The 18,288-nt window shown below is 36.7% G+C and overlaps 1 protein-coding gene across 1 annotated transcript in view; it reads left to right on the top strand.

Annotated features, from left to right (window-relative positions):
* Positions 1 to 18,288, top strand: part of LOC139145779 (uncharacterized) — a 300,693-nt gene that overhangs the window by 234,306 nt on the left and 48,099 nt on the right. Inside the window, exons 39-43 of the mRNA XM_070717084.1 lie at positions 1,037 to 1,153; positions 8,629 to 8,734; positions 11,612 to 11,680; positions 13,367 to 13,438; positions 13,561 to 13,632. Of these exons, the coding sequence (XP_070573185.1) occupies positions 1,037 to 1,153; positions 8,629 to 8,734; positions 11,612 to 11,680; positions 13,367 to 13,438; positions 13,561 to 13,632 (436 nt within the window). The remainder of the gene's footprint in view (positions 1 to 1,036; positions 1,154 to 8,628; positions 8,735 to 11,611; positions 11,681 to 13,366; positions 13,439 to 13,560; positions 13,633 to 18,288) is intronic.

Raw genomic sequence — 18,288 nt, forward strand, 5'->3', positions numbered from 1 at the left:
AGAGTAGAACAAGAACACAGTTGTATAATAAACTGAACAAAAATATTGTCAAAATGATCAAAGTTAATACAGCTACTGCCTATTGGCAACCGTCACTATCAGATACCGCCCTGCTACTGTAATGTCACTGTTACTGCGTACGTGAGCAGGACATAGATAGCTCTGACTCTGATATACATGGTAGTTGAAGAAGAGTTTGTGTCAAATGACGCTCATGATAGTGAAACATTACCTAAACAAGATCAGGCCAGGCCAGGGAGCAACACAAGGAAGAACACATGGAAATTTTTGAATTCTGGCATATGAGAATAATCAAATATTAAAGAAAAAAGATAGGGTCACCATGCTTGATTTTCTAAATTTTCACAGTCTTGTCATAAAATTATACAAAAGTAAAACTTTGAACAATAAAGATGAAATGAAAAAATATATGACTAAATGGAATAATTTATTTTTTAACCAAATTTGCAATTATTACGCCATAAATTTTAGAGATGAATACATTCATTTGATGGAATATTTTAATCTTCCAGTATTGTCAATTTTGAGTAGCATCTAATTCATATATGTCTTATACTTTTGAAACAAATTTTTGGTAGGTCACAGTGCTCAGTTTAAGACGCCATATTTGATTTCGCGAAAATCGCAATTTATCTCTAAAAATCTTCTTTTCCAGAACCAAAACACTGAAATTCCACTTTTGTCATTCTTAGTGAGAGCTCTTTTAAGTTTGTGAAAGGCAATTGGATCGGTCACATGGTTTTGCCCCATATCGTATTTTGCATGAAACAGACAAATATGAGATGATGTTCAAAATTCTTCTTTACAAGAACTTGATTGTTTTCAAGCTAAAAGTTTGCACATAATATAATCAGTGCAAGAATTGGACACCATGTTAATCGCTTGGGCCCCGCCAACGCTGCTTGCAGTTTTAATTAATCCTGTTTTTGTATTGCTTCAAGCAGTTCCATACTCAATCTTAAGCTATATGTCCTTGTAAACATACACTCATCATCATTTTTACAATTTTTTTTAGAAAATTATTCTTGTCCAGGATATTATAAATGTCATAGACAGCAATTCTGCATACCAGTTCTGCAAATATGTGATGGTGTAAACCAGTGTGCTGATGGCGACGATGAACTTCTATGTGGTAAGTCAATGAAGAATGATGACCCAATACAACAATTTGTTTGCCTTTTTTATTAAACCATGTAGTTGTTTGTTTTCAGCTTTTAGCTCCATTTGTTCCATATTCCATGATTTCATGCTTCTGTATTTCCACCCAATCACACTGATTTATTGATTAGATTTCTGTTAAAAAACTACACCCCGGAAATGACCACCATTGATTACTCTCTTACCTTTGTATGAACTAATTGGTGCATAATTAGTAATTCTCCCCAAATAACAAAGAGGTTGTAACACACATTAGGAATTAATAAAATTCATGTTATATAGTTGCAAGCACATGGTTTGACTCTGTGTAGAAAGTGTGGCTCAATAAAACACTTATTGTCAGTGAAGACATCTTGTATAATGTAGTGGATTCCGATAAACCAAAAAGTTATGATTGTTGTTAAAGCTGTGGAAGGTAATAATTGTGTTCAAGTCATTGTCAAGACAGAGTACTGCACACAGTATAAAGAATTTAGCAAGAGATTGCACTGCATGTGACTGAGATTTCTGAGTTTCACTTGATATTAAAGTGGCACTCCCATTTGGTAACATTTTTAAAACACATTTTTTAAATGCCAATGGTCGATATTTGATGTAGCGACTGCGCGCAGATCATGAGATATCAATAAAAACATGTCATTTCCCAAGCGTATTTTTCGCATCCCGAAGTTTTACGATCGTTTCTGATTATGACCCGAAGTCCCCCGAAGGTTTTTTGATGTGCTGATTGACGATATTCTAGGGAGTCCATAATAAGTTCGAACGATGCAACCTCCCACTGCAAAGACTTTATATACAGCATTATGCCTTTACCTCAGGTAAGTTTCTTTTAAAACTTCTCTTTTGTTTTTTTCGTTTTCATTATTCTCAATCAGTTGTATTATATTTTTAACCAATACCACATAGATATCAGTATTTACGTGTAAAATATTAGCTGCCTCTGATGACTACAATTTGTCGTCTGCCACAAAGTTAGGTGTGGTCAGGTGTGGTTCGATACATAGAGGCCGCCGTGTGGTATGCGTCTATCTATGCATACCATGCGGTGGCCGCTCAACCGCACGTAAGTGTGTTAGTCACCTATGTGAATTCTGGTGGAAACGGCAAACTTTGTTTTCCGTTCTTTTGCCAACTCAATGAGAGTCAGCGTTCTCCCACGGAGCATGACCGATCACCGACGCCAGTAGTACTGTGGCGTACAACAGCGTCAGCATAGACTCATACTCCATAGCTTAGTTGACAATGGCACCAGTGCCGAACATTCAATGTCCGGAAGCTGAAGTTAGATGGGCCACCGGAATTCAAACTTTTACTTTTTGAGGACATGATTTTATCGATATCTCGCGATCCGCACGCAGTTGCCACGTCAAATATCAACCATTGGCATTAAAAAAATGTGTTTCAAAAATGTTACCAAGTGGGAGCTAGTGCCTCTTATGTGATTGCTTTACAAGTATTTCAGAAGAATTTCACAAAATCATCAACACTGCATGATTTGTAAGACATGTTCTCCATGATAATGCTACTTGACTCATCCTACTGGCTTATAGCAATGTATTCAAACTTATTGGCATGTAAAGACCGGTACAATTGTGCATTTTGTCGCAAAACCTTCGCGATTTTTGTGACAAACTGATGGTGATTCACAGTGATATTTGGGAAAGGGTGTCAGTAATTGTTTTCATTACCAGAAAGTAAATTGAAGTAATGCGGAACAACAAATGTTTCGGTAATAACACAGCGTGTAGGTAGAAAAGTTGGCTACTACGGGATACGCTATCCGTTCAAGTGATCGCTAGGTTGGAAGCAATTCACCCTCAAAGTCAATGCCAAAAAGACAAAGTGAAATACTATTGGCTGATAATTTTAGTTTTTCTCTATTTTCCCGCCTTTGGTGCAATGTTGCAAGTTGCGTCACAAAACGCTGCATATTCTGTGGAATACTACAAACTATCAGCAATGCTTTTTTTTGAAGCCATGGATTTTCTGTCAAAGCACTAATCTTACCAGCCATGCTAAAATTTAGAACACAAAATAGTCTACTCTAGACAAAAATAGAGTAGAAATATTTCCAGCCTCAAAAACCAGAGATACTGAAAATCGTATTCCATAACATGCAATGGACTATTAGGGAAGAGAGCAGCAGTCATGTAGGAAGACCACTTGGGGTTATTATCAACATTCCCCTGTAATTACCATGATAACTGAAGTTAACGATACGCACTCTATCTTTGTTCATTTAATCCAGTTTGAATTGCAACAACAATATTCCCCTGAGATCTGATATGTGGCATGTCTGGAGTGTGGAAAATTCACTTTGTTCTATGGGAATGTCCATATGACATTTCTAATTTTAGCGGCTTTTTATTGCAACACGTGCTGATTTCTGCCCCTTAACGAATAGTATCGCCCTATTTGTTGGAACGCCACTGCACTGAAAATCTGCTGAGGCAGAGTCCTGATCATGCACGATGCATCGAATCAACAGGCTTTTATCACCGTTATGAGATAGTGGGCCCTTCAGTCACATGTACGTTTGTGGAGGGACCGTGGTTCCAGCCTGAAATTCGTTGAACAAGAAAGGAAAGTCTCTGGTTGGCATCACAGTGGTTAACTGGAAATGCATTTGTTTACGCATGGAGGTATAAATTAAGAGAGAGTCGTCTTTTGCCCGTGATTAGGACACCAAGACTGGCCAAGACTGTATCGTGTTTCAAAAATCAATGTTGACCTGGCCTGACACGTCGTATGCCTATCGCGTTCATGGTAGGCCTGCCCGCAGCCTATGTGTTGTGGTGGGACTGTGGTTTACTTGCACGCGTGTGACATACAGCGTTTTGGTAACATTTTGATTGATACAAGTTGGCAGGATGGTGGACTTGCCCACAAAAAAACCTGTTTACAACGTTTTGATTGATACCTGTCAATAGGTTTACGCCCATATCAGTCACATATATAGCAACCTGAACATAATGTGTACAAAATCAATGTACAGAATTTTGATTGATCAATTTTAAATGTTACAAATTTACGTGCAGTGTGATTTTGAAAAATACTGGCCCTCCCTCCCTATAATTTCTCTCGAGTCCCTTTCTGCATATGCACAGAATTCGCTGGTCATTCGCTGGTCCCCAGTTCATGCATTTAGAAGGCGGCGTTGAAACCAGAATGTTGATTTATTCATGAAAATGAATCAATGAATTAAATTGGAGTGAAAATACACCTACTTCTGGCTCGCGGCACGCGGCATGTGGCACGTGAATTAGGCTTACCCGTCTTTTAGCTATATGTTGCACATTGACTCTGTGGTCCTAGACAGACCACGGAGTCAATGTGCAACAGTGAGTGGGGTTGTTGATAAATGTTTATAATACCAGGTGGTCACTATATCACATGCCGTTGGCACTATTTTTCAAAATTGGTACAAGGACATTGACCTAATATGTCACACATATGCACGTCATTTGGTTTCATAATACTATCCTGGTGGCGTTTTTGTTACGAGTTTTTCATGTCCAGAGCCAAAACTCAGGCACATAACAACCAATCTTGTTCAAAATTTGTACAGGGACATTGACTGGTGTCATACATATGCATATTGATTTGTTTCACGATACTTTCAAATATGGCTGCAGTATGCATGCCATATTTTGTTACGATTTTTCATGTCTCCCAGGAGCCATCAAACTCAGACACATATATATACAACTCAACCGATTTTATTTAGAGTAATTAAATGGTACAAGGACATTGACCTATGTCATACATATGCGTGTCAATTCGTTTCATGATACGATCTAATATGGCTGCCTGGTGGCCATTTTCTCATGATTTTTTCATGAGAGCCATAAACTCAGACATATCTGAACAGATTTTACTCAAAGATGGTACAAGGACATTGACCTATTGTCATACAATATGCACACTACTTGCATGGTTTCACAATGCTATGCAATATGGCCACATTAGTGGCCATTTTGTTACAATTTTTCTGTGTTTGGAGCTGTAACTCAGACATATTTCAACCAATATCATTCAAAGTTGGTACAAGGACATTGATGTATGTCATACATGTGCACATCTATTTGCCTGATACGTTCCAATATGGCTGCCTAGCAGCCATTATGTAATGGTTTTTCCATGTCACAGGCCACTGCCCAGACATGTCTCAACAAATTTTATTGAAAGATGGTACAAGAACATTGACCTATGTCTTAGATGTGCACATTAATTTGTTTTCTGATATGATCCAATTTAGCCACCAATGATTTGCAACTGCATAAAAAATTGTTAGTGAATAGCAGTGAGAATAACAAGAGATTCTCACCAATTGTGAGAAAGCGTCACTTTCTAGCTTCCAGTCTCAAAATTTTTTAGCTCCCATATGCCCATACATGTATGTGCCAATGGAAGCTGTTCTTATAGGTTGGAAAAATTACCTGTCTGTCTGTCTGTCTGTCTGTCTGTATGTATGTATGTGTATGTATGTACTCATGTATGTACTCATGTATGTACTCTTGTATGTATGTGTATCCGTCAACTGCAAAAACTCCTAAACTGCAGCACCTACAATCTAAGTATTATGGTTTACAGGTGTACCCAGGGGTGGAGATGTAAAATTGTTCAAATGAACATGTCAGTGTCAAAAATATGCAAATGACGGAAAAAAAGGAAAAATCCTGCAAATTGCTAAAACTCTGTTAGCGTTGGTCAGATTAGGTTGAAACTTGGTATGCAGGTTGAAATTTACATCTTTGTATTGTCGGGGTAATTTTTTCAGTTTTTAGTCAAAAAATCTCATTCTCTGAAACGGCTTGTAGGATTGCTTTGAAAATTGGTATCCATGTCCCTCGGGATGACCTAGCTCAGTCAAGTTTGTACAAATTGTAGTGAAATTTTCATATTTGTAATTTTGGAGCAATTTTCCGAATTTTTGTCAGCAAAACACAGACCCAATTAATGAACAGGACTCTATCCTCTCCTAGGACTTGTAATCAAGGTACCCTTTAACAAGTGGGCACTGTGTCATCAACGATGACTTGTTCACTGGAGTCTTTGATGGAAGATAATGGTAAAATGTTATTGTTGAGCATCATTGTGTAATGTAGGTGGGCAAGTCTCAGGAAGAGGGGAGAAGAGTTTTCTTATTTTAATACTATGGAGTGGAGTTGAAGGAGGTTACATTATAAGCTGCATAATATATTATCAGGGGATTTTTGAGGCAGTGTCAGCTGTGGATATGTAGGTGTTATTGTTATTGAAAAGGTGATGACTGTCCCTCCAGATACTGTAAGTCCCATTAAATGGAAAGTGTGACTGACTATACAGCATCAGTGAGAGTCATACCAAATCAGAGTGGTGGAATGGACAAGGACAGAACATAACGTACTGCATTAAGTTTCCGGGTGATCGCTAAAACTCAATATCTTAAAATATTACCATGTTCTCTTGCCACATAATCATAAATTGTAACAATGACCTTTACATGATTAACTATACCTTTTCCTTCTATTTGAGCAAGTAATTTCCACTCTGAAACCCAACAATATCAATGCATTTAGTAATTCTACATATAAGTATTGAGCACTGTGTATCTTTTTTAATACCATTACCGTTTTTAGCTCACGTGTGTAAACACGTGGGCTAATGTCATAGCAATGTCTGTCTGTCTGTCTGTCCGTGTGTGTGTGTGTGTGTGTTAGTGTGTGTGTGTGTGTGTGTGCGCGTGCGTGTGTGTGTGTGTGTGTGTGTGTGTGTGTGTGTGTGTGTCTATCTGTCTGTCTGTTTACACGATAACTCAAAAACGCCTGAACGGATTCAAGTCAGATTTGGTACACAGGTACTATATGCTACTTGCAAGAACTGATTAGATTTTGGTTAGTGTGGCTTGCATATTAATGAAGTTATGCAATATTGTTTTTTTCCGTGCAATGGTTTCCCTATGGAGACGGTAATGACAGTGTAGACATATATCAAGAAATACTGCACAAAATGTCATGAAACTTTTTACAGATGACAATCTAAGAACATTATGATGATACTGTGAGTGTCATGTCAATTATCTTCTCATTTGCATATTTAATGAATTTTTGTTATTAGTGAGATAACTCTGAAATTCCTGCACCAAACTTGATGATACTTGCAACAAATATTGATCTGATATATATCTAATTATACTTAGAAGCATTAGGCAGTGTCAAGTCAATAAATAGCTCATTTGCATATATATTTATGAAGGTTTGTCATTAGTCATATAACTCCGATATTATACTTCACCAAATGTGATGAAATCTGCTGCAGATACTGATCCGACTGATATCTAACTGTAGTGTAAAGCATTTTTAGTAGTGTGAAATTAATTAAGGGTTTATTTGCATACTTAATGAATGTTGTAATTAGGTATATAACTCTGAAATTACGACAGCCAAGTCAGTGAAATTGGGTACAGATATTGTTTTGATAAATATCTAATTGTACTGAGAAGCATTTGGCAGTGTCAAGTTAACAAATGGGTCATTTGCATATTTTATGAAGTTTTGTAATTAGTGATATAACTCCAAAATAACTGCACCAAATGTGATGAAATCTGCTGCAGATACTGATCCGACAGATATCTAATTGTGGTGTAGAGCATTTAGTTGTGTGAAGTTAATTAAGGGTTCATTTGCATATTTAATGAACTTTGTAATTAGTGATATTACTCCAAAATTAAAGCGTTAAATTAGATGAAACTTGCTACAGATGTTGATCTGATAAATATCCAGTTGTACTTAGAAGCATTGAGCAGTGTCAAGTTAATAATTAGCTCATTTGCATATTTCATGAAGTTTTATAATTAGTCATATAACTCCGAAATAACTGCATCAAATATGATGAAAACTGCTGCACATACTGATACGACAGATATCTAACTGTGTTGTAAAGCATTTAGTAGTTTAAAGTTAATTAAGGGTTCATTTGCATATGTAATAAACTTTGTAATTAGGTATATAACTCTGAAATTTCGGCATCAAAATTTTGTGAAACGTGCTACAGATATTGATTTGATAAATATTTAATTGTGCTATGAATCATTGAACAGTGTCAATTTAATTTAGGATTTATTTGCATATTTAATGAACTTTGTAATTAGTGACATTACTCTAAAATTACAGCATTAAATTAAATAAAACGTGGTACAAATGTTGATCTGATGGATATCTAATTGTCCCATAAAGCATTGAGCAGTGTCAAGTTAATTAACAGCTCATTTGCATATTAAATAAAGTTTTGTAATTAGTGATTAAACTCTGAGAGTACTGTGCAAAGTTGAAAAAACCTGCTACATATAGTGATAACATATATCTCATTGTTCTGTGAAGCGTACTACTATTAATGAACCTGTTGTAAAACACGTGAGCATATTCAGTTCATATCTGGTAAATGTCATTAAATATATCTTCCCTACAGATATTGGTTGTCCCAAGAAGTGTCAGTGTACAGGTCTGACTGTTGACTGCACCGGGCATAACTTGACAAGCATTCCTGAAGAAGTAACTCCTCATGTGAGAAGACTGTAAGTGTTTGTCTCTCATCATCAGTTCATTGTTTTACTTAACTTTCCAGTTACATTATGTAATATAATTAAAATAGAATATGTTCTCATGTGAATGAAACTATTTTGCTGCAGTAGTCAGTAATCTCCGTCAAGGTGGAAAAGTTGAATTTGGCTCTGTCCATTTGTCCTGGCAAGCAATTGCATGCCATGTAGTTCATACATATCATAGACTACTTGCTCTTGAATCTATGCCAAATGGTATATTTTTCATAAAAAGAAATACACACTAATTTGTTTTATGAAATGAAAAACATTAAGCTGTCAGTTAGGCGGTGCCAGTTAGTCCCCATGGATAATTACGTCAAAGTTGATCATTATAGGGCCAACATATTTTAGAAAAACAGCAATTCATTACATTGATATCATCAATTTTAGAAACCCTCAGTATCCTTACCATGGTCATGCTAGGTCTTAGCATATCCCACCATTGTCAAGTTACAAAGCAAAAACTCAAATCCCAAAACAAAACATATCTTTACTTTGTAAACACAGGCAAGTGGGATTGTTTCTTTGTGTGTGTGATTGTTTTACTGTCAATAGTCAATTATAACTGTGACCCCATTAGCTGAGAAAATTAGACCCACCTAATCATGAGTCAGTGACCAATAACCATAACAATATGATGTCAAGACATTAACCCAAAAATCAAAATTATTCAAGGTAATAAAATTACCAGGTCTCATAATGATTGTGCTCACGTGGTTTCCAACAGGTTCATTACATATGCACTTCACAGAAAAATCAGATATCTGTCAGATCATTACATGTAGCAGGTTTCATCAACTTTGCACAGTACTCTCGGAGTTAAATCACTAATTACAAAATTTCATTTAATATGCAAATGAGCTGTTTATTAACTTAACCCTGCTCAATCCTTCTTAGGACAATTAGATATCTAGCAGATCAACATCTGTAGCATTTTTCATCAAATTTAAAGCTGTAATTTCAGAGTAATATCATTAATTCAGGGTTTGAAATACTTTTTTTGGCAACGTGCACTCTGTGCATGTCAGGTTTTGCATCAACATGCACCAGCAGTCTGAGTACCTGCACTGTCACCCAGGTCATAGTTTGTCAACTAGGTATTCCAAATTATCATCTCCATCATCCCAAGAAAGTTCCTCTAGTCTGTGTCCATATGGCCGTGTTTGGGGTCTCCTCCGCGTTTTACTGTCTTTGAACCAAAGTTCAATTGCAGAATCTGGATCTCACAGTACTATGGTCCCAAGTGACAGTTGAACTTGTAAACACTGACAGATGGCATGGCTTGACTAAACGACGATTGACGCATGTCTGATTCCGTCTTGGAACTTTCAGTTTCCGCAATGCATGGTCGAAGCGAACATCCATTTCATCGGACTTCTCAGATGACTTTTTAATCCCAAAATCAAGGAGGGTCCGTTGTTTTGACATTTTAGAGGTTAATTTTCTCGAGTCTCAATATAAAAAAAATTCCACCACAGAGGAAACCAAAACGTTGCCATGTGGACGCAATCGAATACAGCCGATGTAAGCCGATAGGTCACGATGGGGCCAGAGGGCATTATAACCAAGAACGCTGCCATGTGGACATAATCGAATATACGTCAGAAATAAGCCGAGGGTCTGCCCGTAGGGCATTTTTTGACAAGGCTATGCAGTCTGCTTATATGCAAATGAGCAAATTGTAGAGTTTGGGGCCCTCTAGGCTATGTATACTGGAGAGGCTCATGCGTAGCTTCTGTTACTACATGTAAATATCCGGTTTGCGGACTTTATGTAGTTCAATAAATTCACGTCAATATCAACAAAACTGAAAAAATATTTCCAGTCAAAATGTCCAAAATGAGGATGACTTCGCATACGAAGACAAAGATCTTACTTTTTTCACCTTTTTTTCAACATGCACAGTGTGCATGTTGCTCTGGCGATCTACCTGCACCATGGTGATATGGACATGCATAGTGCAGTGTGCACCCGGGGATTTCGAACCCTGTAATTAATATAGTTCATTCAATATGCAAATAACCCTTAATAAGCTTGTTTGCAGCAAATTTACTGCAAAGTTTACAACAAATTTGCAGCAACAGTTTGAAAGAGGCCTATAATATCATTAAGGGTAAATGAAAAGACATATTTTAAACATTCAGCCATTCTGTCATGGTGAAGTTGTTGACATGTCAGTTGCAGTATAGGTATTTAAAATTTTCAATTTTCTTTGTGAATACAGTATTTTGAATGAGCTTTGACTGTACATCTCCAGAGAAGCCGTAGAGAGTGACTGAATGATGCAATTTGTGGGTGGTATAATGTAATTGATGCCAGTATAAGCCAGGGTCTTAATTCCAAAACACACTGACCCCATTGAGCATTTCAAAAACATGGTGACTCACCCCCATAACCATAGTCATAAACAGGGCGAAACCCCCCCCCCCTCCATGGATCCATCAGTCCTGAATCTAAACAATCCCCCCAAACAAGAAACTGACCAGTCCTTAAACGGTATGGGTTGGCTTGCAGAGGTTCTGTGGTGATGACCTTTGATCCCTGACCCAAGCACAATCAATATGGCACAGCACAACTTGCGTATTCTCTACTAGGTACAGAGTTGCCTATTATCCTAATTTTTTACCACCAGTCAATAATAATAATTATGTTAAATTATAATATGCAGAGTGTTATAAAAACTGATAAGTCCACCAGTCGAACTGTGGAAATCACATTCTCAGATAAGAGTTGACACTTGCATTTACCTACATGTCACTTAGCTGCTATATTGCATACACATTGTCTCTTCTGAATGTGTATATGCTGTACAATTCACACTTTTTTATTTCTTTCATTTCTTAAATGCAGTGATTTTGGTCAAAATTGGTTGAACATTCTGGACAGTGAGTTTGGTAGATATTCCTTCCTTGGAGAATTGTAAGTACTTAAGGCAAATAAATTGTCATATTGAAGCAAAATTACATCGAATCGCCTGACTTTACTCAGCGACACAGAGCTTATCTAATAGCTGGATGTGTTCCCACATCCAGCGTGTAGCGTCTGTCATCCTCAATCTGTCACATTTACATGCCTAGTTTCTTATTGAAAATGGCTAGTCTTATTCCTCAAATATTTGGAGAACATACAGGTCTCCATAGATAATCATAATCAAATTTTTTTTGCTAACAGTTTTTTGATTGGTCAAGTTTTATGCAAAGGCAGAATACAAAATTTGATTCCAAGATGGCAGCCAGGTCACATGACCCACTGTTTTCAAAGTGTCATGTGCACCAGTACTCAGTGGGCATAATAAGCCCTAAAAGTTTGAGCAGGCTTCATGCAACGGTTTCGGAGATCTGTCTTGGCAAAAAAGTTGCGGAAGAAGAAGAAAAAGAAGAAGGTTGAACCCAAGTAAATACAATAGGGCAGTTTGAAAAGTACTACACCCTTCATATTCGGTATGATTAGAGATCTTAATGTTACAATATCCTCTACCTCATTTATTATGTGCATGTCTAATCCTGGGCTGGCAAATAGAGCAAGAGGTCTGATTTTGGTACCCAGAGAAAACTATGGGAGGAAAGTCTTTTGACAAAATGTCATGTGACCACAATGACCTTTGACCTCAATGATACATAGCTCCCTATAAATCAGTTACTAGAAGTGCCATACCCTTCATATTCAGTATAATGGGGACCTTAGCGCAAAGCATCCTGTATCTCATTAATTATGTTCATATTTAATTATGTGCTAGCCAATAGAGCTACCATAGTTGACTCATTTTTGGTACACAGGGATAACTATGGGAGGAAAGTTTTTTGGACAATGTCACATGACCCCAATGACCTTTGACCTCAAAAATACATATATATGCCAATAAATCAGTAGCCACAAGTTCTACTCCCTTCATATTCTGTATCATGGGGGACCTTATGGCGCCACAAACTGTACCTCATTAATTACACACATATCTACTTCTCAGATAACCGAAAGAGCTAGAGGTCTGAATTTTGGCATACATGAATAAATTTGGGAACAAATTTTTTGGCAAACTCGTCTGAGAGACCCAGATGATCTTTTACCTCGATTTCACAAATGTGCCTATAAATAAATTACATACAGCAAGTACTACACAATTTAAATTTAATAGGAAAAGCACTTAAAAGCATGAGAGTCATGAATTATCACTCTGGTATGTATTGCCAATGTCTGCAGGTGCTTGGGCCCCATGAAGCTGCTTGCACCTTTAATTCATATTGTTATGATATATGCAATTTTGTACTTTTGAGGCTCATTTTCAGGGAAAAATCTCCTCCTAAACAGCTCGTCCGATAGCTTTAATTTTTAGCTCCCAATTCCCATACATACATGGCAACTGTGAGGTTATGTGTTGTACAAATGACTGTCTGTCTGATGTCCGTCCATATCACAAACTTGTGAACCGCTGCATGTTTTGAGCCGACTTTTGGTGTAGTGATGCCATATATGATGTAGATGTGAGAGAGAGAGAGAGAGAGAGAGAGAGAGAGAGAGAGAGAGAGAGAGAGAGAGTAAATAAATAATAATAAGATGTAAATATTGGAAATATTATATTTTCCTTCCATTTCGTTTACCTTTATGTAGAGACTTATCCATGAACCATCTGCCAGGTCTTCCAGTAGGAATATTTCATCCTCTGAAGAACCTTTATAAACTGTATGTATATTTTTATAGTTTTTATAACAAATTAAACAAGTCTTTATACTTCTTAATTTTGAACATGCAGCAATATTATGATTCAGCTTTATGAATAATATCTTTTTCTGGCTATGTTGCAGTGATCTAACTTGGAATGATATCAGAAGCCTTAAAGCAAATGCATTTTCTGGATTACACAATCTTGAAAAATTGTGAGTATGAGTTTCATTAGTCAGTCATGTGATACATATATTTTAATCAGAATGTCTTCATAGTTCTTTAATTTCCCTTGACCATATCAGCTTTGCTTTTTTATGCTCAAGAAAAGGTCCTCACTATGCGGTGTTCTATCCATTGTTATCCAAAGTGCAGAGACAGTAGCATTCATATGTGATGTCATTTTTGTTCTGTTTTCAAAACATGCTTTTGTCTGTATATTATATAATGAGTGTTGCACTTTTATACAGATTTCGAGCCTAACTCATTGAAATGTAACAAAAAAACCCCTGCCTCCCCGTTTATGATTTCAAACATTTAAGTGGGCACATAACTAAGAATTTAATTACTTTGCCCCAACTATGATGTACACAATCTTAGCTGTGGTACGTACGTCCTGTGCCATGGTGTGCGTGGAAATCTCATTGTACTGAGCATGGTGAAAGGAAGTCCGCATACTGATGAAAAAAGGTGATGAAAACAACTATGCAAGGCTAACAACTCATCAAAAAACAACAAACACAACGTTAAACGAAAGCTCGCCATGTTTGAAGTATCCATGATATCTTAATTCAAACCTATAGTTTTATTTCTGAACAGATAGACATAAACAGGAGAGAGGCAACCATCAGTGGTTAGGTCTACAACAATAGAAATGCATGTACAGCAGAATCAATTCCTGTTTTGGAAGGAAACATCAATGATGAGGAGATAACATTTTAAGACAAAGGGTTTAAGGGTTTTGAATATACAACAAGTCAACAACCAAGTCAACATGGACCCAAAGGTCAGACAAATGAGTAAAGGGATTAATGTAGCGAAATCCAAGTGGAATTTTATTGCCAGGAACGATAGAACCGTTCCCAATTGACACGATCCAAACGCCAACAACAGTGTGCTTGTTTTGAGGTTTGATACTTCACTTTGGCACTTGCTTGTGACTTTGATAAGCAGCGTAGGTGTCGCGATATCCTTGTCTCATTACATGACAATGGCTCTATTGTTCCAGTCAGAATTTGGTTGTACCCCCTGGAGGCTTTATAAACGAACTAACGGCCAATTACGAATCGATAAAATAATCCTGGGGGTGTTATAAACGGGCGGGGTTTAAAATCGGAGGAATACGGTAGCTGTCTCAGTGTTTTCTATTTCAGTCTCTATATATGTCTGTCATATAAGCTCTATGGAACTACCATATGAGTCCCAGAATTTAAATGAGACCACCGTGTCCAAGAATGAAACTGGGATATTTTAACATTCCCACACAAAAAAATATACAATTTTTACAACAGCACAAAGAACAGAAACAAAACAAATGCGTACGATTGCTACAAAAGTCATTATAGTGGGGTAAGAAGCTTCTAGTGGGGTGGGAAACCTCTTTCCCATTTTACATCATAGTTTCAAGTTACATCTTAGTTCCCCTCTGGGTCCAGTCTTAGAGTTGATTGGAACTGGTCCAGAAGGCCAACTAGGATGGGTCCCAGAGTGCATTTTGAGCCAACTGTGAGTCCCAGTTGGCGGTCCCAGTTTGGGGTTTTGGCTACCTTTACATGCCTCATACATGCAGTTCATTTTTATTAGCTACTATAAACTATAGTCTATAGAAGCTATTGGGATGGGTATCCGTCCGGCATCCGACGTCAGTCTGTATGTATGTATGTATGTATGTCCGTTTGTGAGGCGTCCGTCCACTCAAATATCTTGAGAACCGTAGTACTTACTGATTTGATATTTGTTGTGTAGATGAAAAATATGCTTTTGAGAAACTGATTTTTTTAATTTTGTGATATTGTTGAAAATATGCAAATTAGTGTAAAAAAAGCGTTTTTGGTAAAAATTCTTCTTCTTCATAACCGCTGGTCAGACAGCTTTGTTATTTGGTATACAAGTCCCTAGGGATAACCCAACTTAGATTTGTTCAAATTGTGATGAAATATGCAAATCTGTATTTTTAAGGAATTTTTTTGTCATTTTTGGTCAAAACTGTATTTCATCAAAACCGCTTGTATGACAGCTTTGATATTTGGTATACCGGTTCCTACAGATAAACTAAATGTGATATATTGAATATATGACGAAATCTGCAATTTTGTATTTTTGGTGCAATTTTTGCCATTTTTGGTCAAAAAATGTGTTTCTCAAAAAGTACTTGTCTGGTGCCTTTGATATTTGGTATACAGGTTCCTAGGGGTTGTCTTAGTGTGATATACTGAAATTTGATGAAATCTTCAACTTTTGTATTTTTGGACCTAAATTTTTGCCATTTTTGGTCAAAATATTTGTTTCTCGAAAGTTACTCATCTGATAGCTTTGATATTTGGTGTACAGATTCCTAGACTTCATCTTAATGTAATATATTGAAATGATGATGAAATCATCAATTTTGTATGTTTGCAGCTAATCTGGCCATTTTTGTTCAGGCCATCCTTTAATGAGCTATCAAAGATATCCAACTTCTTCATCAATACATGTGTCACAAAAAGTTATTCTCTACATAACACAGCAGAGCTCTGTCAACTGTTGGGTCACTTGTTTTTCAAAACCGCTGGTCAGACAGCTTTAATATTTGGTTTACAGGTCCCTAGGATGACCTTAGTGAGGTAATTTCATACAGTCAGGAAATACTTAATTTTGTATGTCTAAAGTAGCTTCAGGGACTTTGGCCCTATGTTTCTATAATGAACATTCTTACGATCTTCCCCTGTTAGCAATGCCGCACCTACATGATAATGGTATATCCTAAACTGCCACCCAGTCATACAAACATTGCAGTATCATAGACAAATAGGGGGAACTTCCAAACACAAACATGTACACCAAGGAGCCTGTGGCATCAGATTTGTACATGTTTTTAAAGACCTTCAACCAAATTTAAAAGTCCCAATTTACCAGGGATTTGTATAGAATTCTAGAAGCCATTACTTGACTTACACAGACAAACAATGCCATAAATGTACTATATGATACCTTTCAAATCAAATTTCCATGCACTATTTTCATATAAATTGTCATATTTACATCCACCGATGTAAGAGTTGGTGATTATTAACCTGACCTTGCTGGATTAAGCAACAAGTTTACTGTCCATACAGATGACACGTTTTGTGAAGATACTCAAATGTTATCCTGCATCTTGTAAATAAAAGGATGGTTGTTTAAAATATCTGTATACCTCAACTTCTTTTAGATTCACTCATGGCAACTTCTTCAATGCAACACTTTTTGTACAGTATAGTGTTGGGTGCCTTGCCAAGACAATCTGACCAATGTTTATTGAGATTTTCACCAAGTTCACACTTTTGTTGCTTATTACCATTTTGAAGTAATGTTGACCCCATTTGAACAAATACTCATTGACAGTTGAACATGTATCTACCACCAATACATAGTATGTGCGGATGTATGTCCATCCACATCAAAAACTCCTGAACTGCAGCACCTACTGTATTAGTATTTGATAAACAGGTGCACCTAGGGGTGTAGATGGGAATTTGTTAAAATGAACATATCAGTGGGTCAAAAATATGCAAATGAGGTAAAAGGAAAACTCTGTAACCACTTGCCAGATTTGCTTGAAACTTTGTATGCAGTAAGCCTCCATCAGATTTGTTCAAATTGTGGTGAAATTCTCACATTTACATTTTTGGAGCACTTTTTCCCATGTTTGGTCAAAGACTCATTTTCTCCCAAAGTTTTTGTTGAATTGCTTTGAAACTTGATACTCTTCATCCTAGGGTTGTCTTTGTCAGATTTGTTAAAATTGTGGTGAAATTTTCATAATTGTGTTTTAGAAGAAATTTTTTTCGCATTTTTGGTCCAAAAGTAGTTTTCTCTGAATGAACTGTTCTGATTGCTTTAAAACTTGGTATCCATGCACCTAGAGGCAACATTAGTTGAGTGTCTTCAAATTATGGTTTAATTTTAATATTTGTATTTTTCGAGCAATTTTTCTATTTTTGGTCACAATTGTTTTTTTATCTAAAATTGCTCGTCTGATTGCTTTAAAACTTGCATGTTCCCAGGGGTAAACTTAGTTAAGTGTACTAACTAATGCCTGCCACATCTAACCAAATGTGAACCAAGTGTCATTGACGCTATTTTCCACGCAAGCGATGAGTTGCCTGTGGTATTGGCGAGTTTCCTCATGTACACATCACCTACTCATGTTCGGAACAGTGATTCTGTCTACGTCCATTGATAGTAGTGTACATGTAATAAAAAAAAACTCAGACAGGAACGATACATACATTCCATAAATTGCAAAAAAACTAATCAAACAATCAATAAGTCAATTTATAAATCAATCAATCAATCAGTCAATCAATCCCAAACAACAACGTACTGGCTGACATTTCTCGCCTGTTCTTGTTTTAAAATTTTAGTGTTTTCAGTGTCAATTGTTTAACACTGAACTTTAACTTTTTCAATTTTTTTTTTGTTCAAGACATGTTTAATTTATGTTTGGTGTAATGGTCTGTACATGTCTAAAATTCACCGAAATTGCCACAAAATTACACCATTTCAATAGCTAAATTTCAAGTTTCTACAACAGGAAGCTCGACCACCCTCCCTGTGACCACTGCTTGGTTGCATCGCTCAACTTCATGTCACAAGATATCCCTTTTTCCAGCTAGTGTTACTGAAAAGTT

This window comes from Ptychodera flava, chromosome 12 (assembly GCF_041260155.1).
Source record: "Ptychodera flava strain L36383 chromosome 12, AS_Pfla_20210202, whole genome shotgun sequence".
Taxonomy (NCBI): domain Eukaryota; kingdom Metazoa; phylum Hemichordata; class Enteropneusta; family Ptychoderidae; genus Ptychodera; species Ptychodera flava.